Source organism: Impatiens glandulifera, chromosome 3 (assembly GCF_907164915.1).
Source record: "Impatiens glandulifera chromosome 3, dImpGla2.1, whole genome shotgun sequence".
Taxonomy (NCBI): domain Eukaryota; kingdom Viridiplantae; phylum Streptophyta; class Magnoliopsida; order Ericales; family Balsaminaceae; genus Impatiens; species Impatiens glandulifera.
The window spans coordinates 28661230-28672088 of record NC_061864.1 but is presented as its reverse complement, the minus strand read 5'-3'; the positions used below and the strand labels follow the sequence as shown (position 1 = coordinate 28672088).

Sequence of the window (10859 nt, the reverse complement as noted above, 5' to 3'; positions counted from 1 at the left end):
ACTAGCTCCAGAATCAATAATCCAAATTATACTAAAATTATCAACATGATTAAGATTAATACTAAAATTTAATGTAATGTTAGAATGCTTACCTGCTTGAAATTCCAATTTTTTTCTCATTTTCTTTCATATTTTTCATGAAAGCTTAGAACATCTTAAAATCATCAGCAGTTACATTGTCGGGGTTGTTTTTGACATCATACGGAGTGTTGACATCATACGGAGTGTTGACAACATTCACAAATGTTTTCTTCCTTTGCTCTTTTAATTGTTTAAACCATTATAGATAGCAAATGAGATTGAAACAACCTTTTGCATATGCCCCTTCAATCCACAATATTTGCAAACTGTATTTTTGTAAGGATTTTGAGAAGTTTTTCCTTTGTCTGTTCCAACCTTATTGTTCCTTACTTGACTAGTAGTCATTATTTTTTCAACAGCAAGAGCCACACTTTTATCAAAATCAAGATTTTTATTCTCTTCATTTCTGATGTGGAGAGCACTGAAATTCTCTGTTTTATTTTCATCAATTTCTCGTTTCATCTCAACATTCAAAAGCATAGTATACGCTTTATAAACAGTAGGAGATGAATTAGCAACAAGGATTTGATCAATGATGTGCTCATAACGATCATTGAGTCCCATCATAAATTGAAGCAATTTGTCATCTTCATCATTTTGAGCAGTATCTTCTCTGCATTTTTCATCTTGACAATAGAATGTTGATTTTAACCCTTTTGACTCATCCCATAAAAGTTTGATCTTGGAGTAATACCTTTCTAGAGTTAGAGAACCCTGTTTCATATTTGTGATTTCCTTTTTTACTCCAAATCTTCTAGGACCATTATTCTTTTCATAACAACCTTTTATCTCAGTCCATAGCTCTTGAGTTGTTTCTATTTCTTGGAAATTTTCTTGGATCTCACTTGATATTGAATTCATGATCCAAGAACGGACCATTGCATCAACTATCTCCCATTGTTCTGCATTAGCTTCATTTTTCAGCCTAGGACATGAACCATCCAAAAACCATTCATAGCTCTTGAGTTATTTCTATTTTTGGAAATTTTCTTGGATCTCACTTGATATTGAATTCATGATCCAAGAATGGACCATTGCATCAAACATCTCCCATTGTTCTATATAGCTTCATTTTTCGGCCTAGGACATGAACCATCCAAAAACCCTAATTTAATTTTAGATTTTAGAGCTAACCGGATTGATTTGCACCAACTGATTAGTTGAATCTTGTTAAGAGTTTTGAGAAGAGAATGGTGTTCGGATTATCAGCACTATGGAGCATTAAAGGATCAATATTGTACTTCCTTTTCTGGTTTTCTCCCATTGTTCTGCTTCCAGTCGTGCCTTCTCCTACAGCTTCTCTTCTAGCCATGGTGAGTTTAGTTTCTCAATTAAAATCTTTCACCAACGTGCTCTGATACCATGTTAAGCAATCAACAGAAATGGAGAATAATTGAGAACTTTAGAGATCAGGGTTTGAGAGATTAAAAGAATAGTTGAGAGCTTTAGAGATTAGGTTTTAAGTAATTAGAAAACCCACATTTGCTCTTTGAGAGCTTTCTCATTATAAATACTAACAAAATAAACAAACAAGTCCCTCAAGTTATGAGGTAAATACAAAATGAGAATGAATAAAACAGTAATAATAAAACGGTAATAATTCTTTACACCATTGAATTGTGAATCATCAACTATTTGTGTATATTTATATGACTTTAAATGAGTATGTATAATTATTGAATAAAATTACGGATCATTCCGTGAGTCAAACTTATTTATAAAATATATAAATTCACATATAAAATTATAAATAAAATTCTATGTTGGGTCAAATTATTTTGACTATGTGTTGAAATAGTTTGACTATTGGGATTTTGATGATGAAATGATTTATGCGTTTTGATGCAGGTATATTGAAATCATATTTCATGAGACTTGGCTCTAATGAGGCTCATTAGACCGATTTGGCATTAGATGCACAAAATTAGACGTGCAGTCTAACTTGTAGAGTTAGACGTGCAGTCTAATAGATCTCGGAATTAGACGTGCAGTCTAACTCGTGGAGTTAGACGTGCAGTCTAACTCGTGGAGTTAGACGTGTAGTCTAATAGATCTCAGAATTAGACGTGCAGTCTAACTCGGCGGAGTTAGACGTGCAGTCTAATATATTTGGAATTAAACGTGCAGTCTAACTTAGTGGAGTTAGACGTGCAGTCTATTGGATTTTGAAAGTTAGACGTAAGTCTAACTCCTTCAGACAAGTCTGAAGTAGAACCGGAATTAGACGTCAAGTCTAACTCAGTGGAGTTAGACGTGCAGTCTAATGGTTTGTGAATGATTAGACGTGAAGTCTAATTAATGAAAGTTAAACGTAAGTCTAACTCCTTCAGACAAGTCTGAAGTAGAACCGGAATTAGACGTGCAGTCTAACTCAGTGGAGTTAGACGTGCAGTCTAATGGTTAGTGAAAGTTAGACGTAAGTCTAACTCCTTCATACAAGTCTGAAGTAGAACCGGAATTAGACGAGCAGTCTAACTCAGTGGAGTTAGACGTGCAGTCTAATGGTTTGTGAATGATTAGACGTGAAGTCTAATTAATGAAAGTTATACGTAAGTCTAACTCCTTCAAACAAGTCTGAAGTAGAACCCGAATTAGACGTGCAGTCTAACTCAGTGGAGTTAGACGTGCAGTCTAATGGTTAATGAAAGTTAGACGTAAGTCTAACTCCTTCAGACAAGTCTGAAGTAGAACCGGAATTAGACGTGCAGTCTAACTTAGTGGAGATAGACGTGCAGTCTAATGGTTAGTGAATGATTAAACGTGAAGTCTAATTAATGAAAGTTAGACGTAAGTCCAACTCTTTCAGACAAGTCTGAAGTAGAACTGGAATTAGACGTGCAGTCTAACTCAGTGGAGTTAGACGTGCAGTCTAATGGTTAGTGAAAGTTAGACATAAGTCTAACTCCTTCAGACAAGTCTGAATTAGAACCAGAATTAGACGTGCAGTCTAACTCGGTGGAGTTAGACGTGCAGTCTAATGGTTTTTGAATGATTAGACGTGAAGTCTAATTAATGAAAGTTAGACGTAAGTCTAACTCCTTCAGACAAGTCTGAAGTAGAACCCGAATTAGACGTGCAGTCTAACTCAGTGGAGTTAGACATGCAGTCTAACTCAGTGGAGTTAGACGTGCAGTCTAATGGTTAGTGAAAGTTAGAGGTAAGTCTAACTCCTTCATACAAGTCTGAAGTAGAACCAGAATTAGACGTGCAGTCTAACTCAGTGGAGTTAGACGTGCATTCTAATGGTTAGTGAAAGTTAGACGTGTAGTCTAACTCCTTCAGATTAGTCTGAAGTGATTGTAATTAGACGTAAGTCTAATCCCATTAGACCAGGCGGTCTAATGGATTCTGTTCTTAGACGGGGACGTTTGATTTCATTAGACGAGGTCGTCTAACTGTAATACGTCTAATGCTCAGCTTAAGTAGTATGTTTGAAGCTAGCACCCGCCTACCCACGTGCTATAGCTGTACTCTACTCCTGCTCCAGTTTCTAATGAAGATTAGTACGACAGCTATATGCAACCAACCAATAAATTCCACGTAAGAGAATTTCCCTCATATTACTTGTTTTGTAGGTACATCCCTGATGGAATATTCGGCGCACTACCAGTTATTGTACGACCACGATCCTTGTGCTCAGAACTTGCTGTGTACAATGGAGGCTTTCCAATGGAAGAGTGCCACGTATCATTCTAAAGATTTGACCGTTAGTCTCTGCCCAGTATTTATCAAATCTCAAGGACAATGGACGAACAACCGGATTTTACAGAGAAAGAAACTATTCGATCATCTTGCTTACTGAATTCAAGCCTTTGAATATTCATACTGTGAAGTTGCTTTCCTGATTGTACTGTGTGTGAATCAAGAGAGAGCTAGAATCAAAAAACACCATTAGCTGAATGATATTCTTCATCTTGTAAATTGAACAGAGTGTGTTATGTTCAATAGTGAGCTAAGTGTGTGCAAACTGTATTTGATTCTAATCATATTATAGTGAATCCTTTCGGTGGTTGGAAGAAGAGGTGACGTAGGAGAGTTTCTCCGAACATCCATAAACAAACTGCTGTGTTCTTTCATTTCTGTCATCTTTTCATTCTTCATCTTGAGCTTCAAACCCAAGTAAACAATTCCGCCTTGAATCTGTTTCAAGTGTTTACAAAGGTTTGCGTAGAATAGAAAGCGAATTAAATCCTTAACAATATTTCTTTCAAACCGTTTTTCATAAGCTTTCATCAATAGCCAGACCGCCGTATCTATCAATAAAAGCCAATCCTATCATTCTATAATCACAAATGGTTTTGTGAAGGTTATAAATATATAAATATAAATATATATATATATATATATATATATATATATATATATATATATATATATATATATATATATATATTCGAATGGTTTAAAAAATGTTAAAATTATTTGAGAAATTATAAAGATTTAAATTAAGTGCTATAAGATTACAGTATATATGGATAAAAATTTGAATAAACTATATACGAACATTTTATTTTAAATTGTTATATATCTTTTTTCCTATATAAATTTGACACCACATGAATACTTTTTTTTATACTTGAAAAAATGTTTAAACAATATATAATAGTACAGTAGTATATATCAAATTTCTCTTTAAGAATTTTATTTTTTGTACAAATAAAATTATAGTTTAAACTGAAAAATTAAAAAAACAAATTTACCAGTAATGTTATAATGATAAATAACATGTTTTTTTATTTTTTATTTACGAATTCATGTGTTTGGAAAAAGTTTTTAAGAAAATAATATAAAAATTGTTCAAGTTTTTTCTTTTTTCTTTTAAAATAATATAAACGTTGTGGATAACCATTTAGTAACCGAGCCATATAAGTTATATTATATATAGTTAAATAATAATTTTACTATTTTTTTTAAAAAAATCTGTGTATTTGAGAAACTTAATTATGAAAAAGTCATAAGAGTATAATATTGTAAAAGACTTCGACAATCATTTAATGTTTGATCGCCTCAATTTTTTTTTATAAATTTTATAATAATTTTAATTTGTAACTTAATTAAAGTCTTATTTGTCAAATAGTTAAATCTTTACCAATAACTTGTTATTTAGAATAACTTGTAAATTAGTTATTTAAATGACTGAAATCCACTTCTTTTTTTGGCAGTAATAGTAGCCATATTATGTATCCTCAAATCTCCTACTAATGTTGTTTATGATTTAAGACAGACCGACTTTAATTAAATTATTCATAACTCATATATATATACACGATCACACATGTTTCATATTAAATATTGTTTAATTATTTTGATGTTTAGCAAAATAAATAAAATGACTTTGTGAATGGTAGCTTATAGGATCGGTCAACTATAAAGATTGTGAGTTGGTGCCATGTTGACTAATTTCATAAGAATAAATATAATTTGTTTTTAACTTAACCTTTTAATGTATCAAAACTACATGTTATTCAATTAAAAAAAAAACATAAAATCAAAATTGTTGAAGAATTTTAATTTTGGGGAAAATGCATCTGTGGAACTAAAAATAAGAGATCAAACTATTTCTTCTTTTGGTAACAATTCATGTGGCCTTATTTTTGAATGTTTTTTTTATGTGACAGTCAGTTTATTTTTGGGGTGACTATATGACTTCTTACTGTCACAATTCACATTTAAATTGAATAATTTCTTAGGTAAGATATTTTATAATTTTAACTATCATGGTGGATTCATCTTTCTTAGATTTAGATAGACTTATGAGGTTTGGACTATATTAGTGGTATAATGTATTACCTTGAATGAGTTGTCTTTGTGACTTTGATGCAAAAATCAAAAACTCCACTTTTAATTGTTGTATTTTGTAATCTAATTATAACTCAAGTTATAATTTTTTTCCATTGATTGTATTAAATGAAATATTAACTCAGAAACAATTGATCTCTTATTAAATAAAAAAAAATATGTGTTACTTAAATTATTAAGTAATTAATATATATATATATATACTATTTATTTATTTTAATTTTTTATTCAAAACTTTTATAAAAGATCTTATCAAATATTATGGTTTTTGTACGTGGTACAAAAGTATAAATTGTAATAATGTATAAATAGTATATGGTAGTATAAGTTGTTTATTTATTTATTGATGTTTGGTATGAATTATAAGAAATGATATAAGTTGTATATAATTTATAATTTTGTGTATGGTATATATAGTATAAGAATGTAGTATAAGTTGTATAAATATGAATTTAAAATTATTATTATTATATTTTATTATTATAAATTATTGTATTGTTATTATTTAATAATTAATGTAATTTTAATTAAAATATAAAAAAAATTATAATATAAACTGTAAATTATATTGGTTTAATATTATTAATAATTATAATAAAATAAACTTAAAATAAAAATAATATATAAAATAAACAATATTATTTATAATATAAGTAAATATATAAAAATAATAATTGATAAAATTATCGTTATAAAAATAAATAAATATTTTTTAACGAAAATATTGAACTATTTAAATATATATATATATATATTAAAAATAATTATATATAATAATAATATTAAAACTAAATAAAATATATTTAATATATTATATAATAATAAGTTATATATAATAATAGAGAGTAGAATTAGAAATAAAAGAATAAGTGATATAAAAAAAAAGTTTTGTACTTAAAGGATTAGTTACAATTTAATACTAAATATGAGAGGTAAATTATATACTAAATATGAGGTATATAATAGTATAAATTATATAGAGGTACAAATTTATAAAATCTTAACAAACACCATATTAAAACAATACTTCTTATTACTCCATATCAAACACTATCTTAATGTATTATTAAAATTATCAAAATATTTTATTTTATTTTTATTAAATTTAAATTATAAATATAAAATAATATTTTTAATAATTTATTTAGAACAAAAATCAAGTACGTAATGCATTTTTTTTATCAAACAAGTTACACAAAATCAAAATAGGCCTTGGTGTTCACATAATTTTAAGGTTTTATGTTTTAACTATAAATATAGTTTAAAATGATTGATATGTAAATATGTGTGTAATGATGAATGAATATATATATATGTGTGGTTCTCCACGTCCCAAGCCCATTGCATATTTAAATGTTTGTTATCTGATAATGCGTACTTACAATATTGGTATGATGGATAATATAAAATATATATTTTCTCTGAAATAAAGAATATGCTTCAATTCTCCAAAAATAAAAAATTTGTGAAGAACGGAATTTGTTTGTTTAGGGGTAGACTTTGAATAACTTGTTTGGTTTTAGTTTTTTTGGAATTTTATTATAACAAACTTTACTTTTAATGCCGATTGCATATTGTGTAATTCTATTGGTGAAGGATGGAATTTATCGACTTGTTAATGGTAGATCAATCGTCACCGAAAATTGCAGGTTAAGAATGTCATTTCTAATGTTGTGGATATGAATAGACATACGTATGAAACAAAATATGTCACTAGGAGGTCTAAAACATGTTCAACTCAGAATGGTATCTGGATTCATTTGTTTGTAATGTTTACATTATTATGGAACTATAATCTTCTCCGCTGAGCAGGGGATGATCTTGGTGGGTTTATTGAGTGTGATGAGAGTTATCAAAGTAGAAATGATGAAGGATGGGTTCGAATGTTTTTGGCCCCGCTTGAGCCAAACATCAAATATCCGGAAGTCCTTCTTGTGGATAACAGAACACATGATTGTAAGGTTATGGTTTGGTCAGAACGCTCTACTGAGATTTTAATAACGACGAAAACTAGTTTTTGTTTAAATCCAAACATTGATACCAATATTGAACATTTATCGGCATCTCATCCTACGAGTCCGACGACATTAGAATCAGGTGTTAAGGAATTAGTGGTGACTCCTTTCTATGTGGATCGAATTCGTTTGATTGGGCTCGCTAATGTTGAATGGTTAACCGTTATGGAGGATAATAAGCGGGTATTGAGTCTTCATGCCTTATATGTCGAGGATGTCACAATGTGTATAAGCAAAGTGGTCGGTCATGAGGTTGGATCCGAGGTCATTCCACCATTATATTTGACTCATCATTCTCATCAGTGTCCCGAACCATATAAGGATCATGTCAATGTTATGGAGTATTCGTTTGAGATGCACACGGTTGAGGCAAATATCGAGTATTTTTCTCCTCTTTTACACATGCATGAGACTATTAATCATGGTTCTCCCGTTAGTTCCCCTATGAGAAATGATTTACATTTTTCTCATACCATGTTAGGATGCCCCCGGTCTCACATCCAACCTCAGATTTAATTGATAATTTGGAGAATGTTGAAGGAGTTGAGGATGATATTTGGTCCCCCTTTTTTAGTACGTCTAATGTCACCACAAGAAAATCGCTTTATCCCATTGGCGAGACGACTGTGGTCATTCATGAGGTTTTTGAGGAAGAATCCATTGAGTCTGATCCCGAGTATGATGTCGTGGAAGAGGTTTGCGCAGAGTTCTCGACTCATAATATTATTTTGAATGAGAATAGATCTCCGATGCAAGAAGTTTTGAGGTGTGAGGATGAGGTTTGACCGGAGATTCGTGAGATTCCCCCACTTCCATATTGTTATATTCGACGTGAAATGAAAAAGATTATTTTTCCTAATGGTAATATTATTGATGGAAAACGTGTTTCCAAGCCTAATAGGGCATATTCTAATTAATTTATCTTAATGATTGGAAAAATTGTGGCGTTGAATGTCTGTGGGATTAACGATAGCGCAAAGCACAAAATGATAAAGTCTTTGGTTGGCATTTTGAACTATGGTATTTATTGTTTCGGCGAGACTAAGATGCATCATATGAATCAATGGATTATTCGTGACCTATGTAATTGGAAATTTTATGGTATGGAAGCTCTTAATTCTATCCGGACATCAGGTGGGATTTTAGTAACTTGGAATGAGGATTTATTTGAGAAAATTGACGTTATTATAAGTCAATTTTCCGTTAGTATTTAGTTTCGAAACCGTGGGGATAATTTTCATTGGGTATTTTCTACGGTGTACGAACTTGTGCTTTCTAACCTTATGTGTGATTTTTTTTAATGAGCTTGTGGAGGTGACAAATATTTCGGATCTATCTATTATTTTTGCGGGGATATGAATGAAGTTAGGGTTCCTACCAAAAAAAAGGGGCACGAAGACTCACAAGGCATATGCGTGAGTTTTCTGAGACAATCGAAAATTTGGAGCTCATTGATTTGCCTTTGGAAGGAGGGCAATTCACATTTAGAAGAGGTAACAGACACAGTAGGAGTGTGCAATCCCGCATTGATAGATTTCTTGCGAGTAACTCGATTTTCTTTGGTGTTTCTAATGTATTTATGAAGGTCTTACCGTGGAGTTGTTCTGATCATCATCCTATCCTCATTGAGCGGAGGGAGGTGGTTTCAACTAGTCGACCTTTCAGATTCGAGAACAAGTGGTTGACTAGAGATGATTTTACCTCGAAGGTGGAAGGTTGGTGGTCAAGGGAGGTCGTGTTTGGTTCCCCATCCTCTAGACAGTTTATTAAGCTTAAAAATCTATGGAAGATGCTAAAGAGTTGGTTTGTGGGGGTCGTGCATTGTTTTTCTCCAAGGTTGAGGTTCTAATTCGTCAAAATTTTATCAATTGATGGTGTAGAGGAAGTTCGTGATCTCTCTTGTACGGAAATTTCTACACAAATTCATCTAGTGAGCGAGTTGCTTGAACTATGTAAAGAGGAGGAAATTAGGGCGAGACAATACAGTAGAGCGATTTGGTTGTGGTAAGGTGATAAAAACACCAAGTATTTACATGGCATCTCTAAAGCTCAAGCGAGAAATAACGATATTAACTCGATATCCATTACTGGTGTCGTGCATGAGAACGAACCATGTATATGTAATAGTATTATTCAATTTTACAAAGATTTGTTATAGAAACCATTTCGGGTTAGACCAAAGCTGAATAACATCAGTTTTGCATCTATAAATACAAATGAGAAATGCATGTTGGAAGCTCATTTCTAAATTGAGGAGGTGGAGGTGGTAATAATGGACTATGGTATTGATAAGTCTCCCGGGAGTGACGGTTTTACTCTGGGATTTTTAAAAAAGACTTGGGAGTTCCTTAAGGCTGATATTATGGCGCATATTAATCACTTCTATCGATTTTCATCTTTTGAGAAAAGTTGGAATTCTACATTGATTGTTCTAATTCGTAAGCATGTCGGTTCTATCGACGTGAAGAATTTATGACCCATCAGTTTGGTTACATCATTTTATAAGATTATTTCGAAATGTTTGGAAAACAGAATGCGTGGAATTTTAGGTACGGTTATCTCTAGTAATTAGATGGCTTTCATCAAAGGCAGTCAAATTTTCGATGCGGAACTAATCGCCAATGAGTGTATTGATTCAGCTAACTCTAAAGGCAATAAATGTGCTTTTGTCAAACTCGATATCGAAAAAGCATATGATCATATTAATTGGGAGTTCCTTTTAGATATTATGGGTAGATTGGGTGTGAGGGAGAAATTGATCGAATGGATTATATTTTACGTATCGACGGAAAAATTCTCTGTTATTGTAAATGGGAGTTCTCGTGGTTTCTTTGAGATTTCAAGAGGTTTAAGACAGGGGACCCTCTGTCCCCTTTCTTATTTGTTATTGTCATGGAAGGCCTTTCTAGAATGTGTCGTTTGTTAAGGATGCGGGTTTGTTTCGTGGGGTGGAGTGTAGTGCGA

General features: G+C 31.6%; 1 protein-coding gene across 1 annotated transcript; it reads right to left on the bottom strand.

Annotated features, from left to right (window-relative positions):
• Window positions 1-264: 264 nt before the first annotated feature.
• On the bottom strand, window positions 265-1393 carry LOC124930116. Its single transcript, XM_047470477.1, has 2 exons — window positions 1323-1393; window positions 265-1006 (listed from the first exon to the last, which is right to left on the bottom strand). The coding sequence occupies exons 1-2, from the start codon at window positions 1391-1393 to the stop codon at window positions 265-267; spliced, it is 813 nt and encodes a 270-aa protein (XP_047326433.1).
• Between the last annotated feature and the right edge of the window lie 9466 nt (window positions 1394-10859).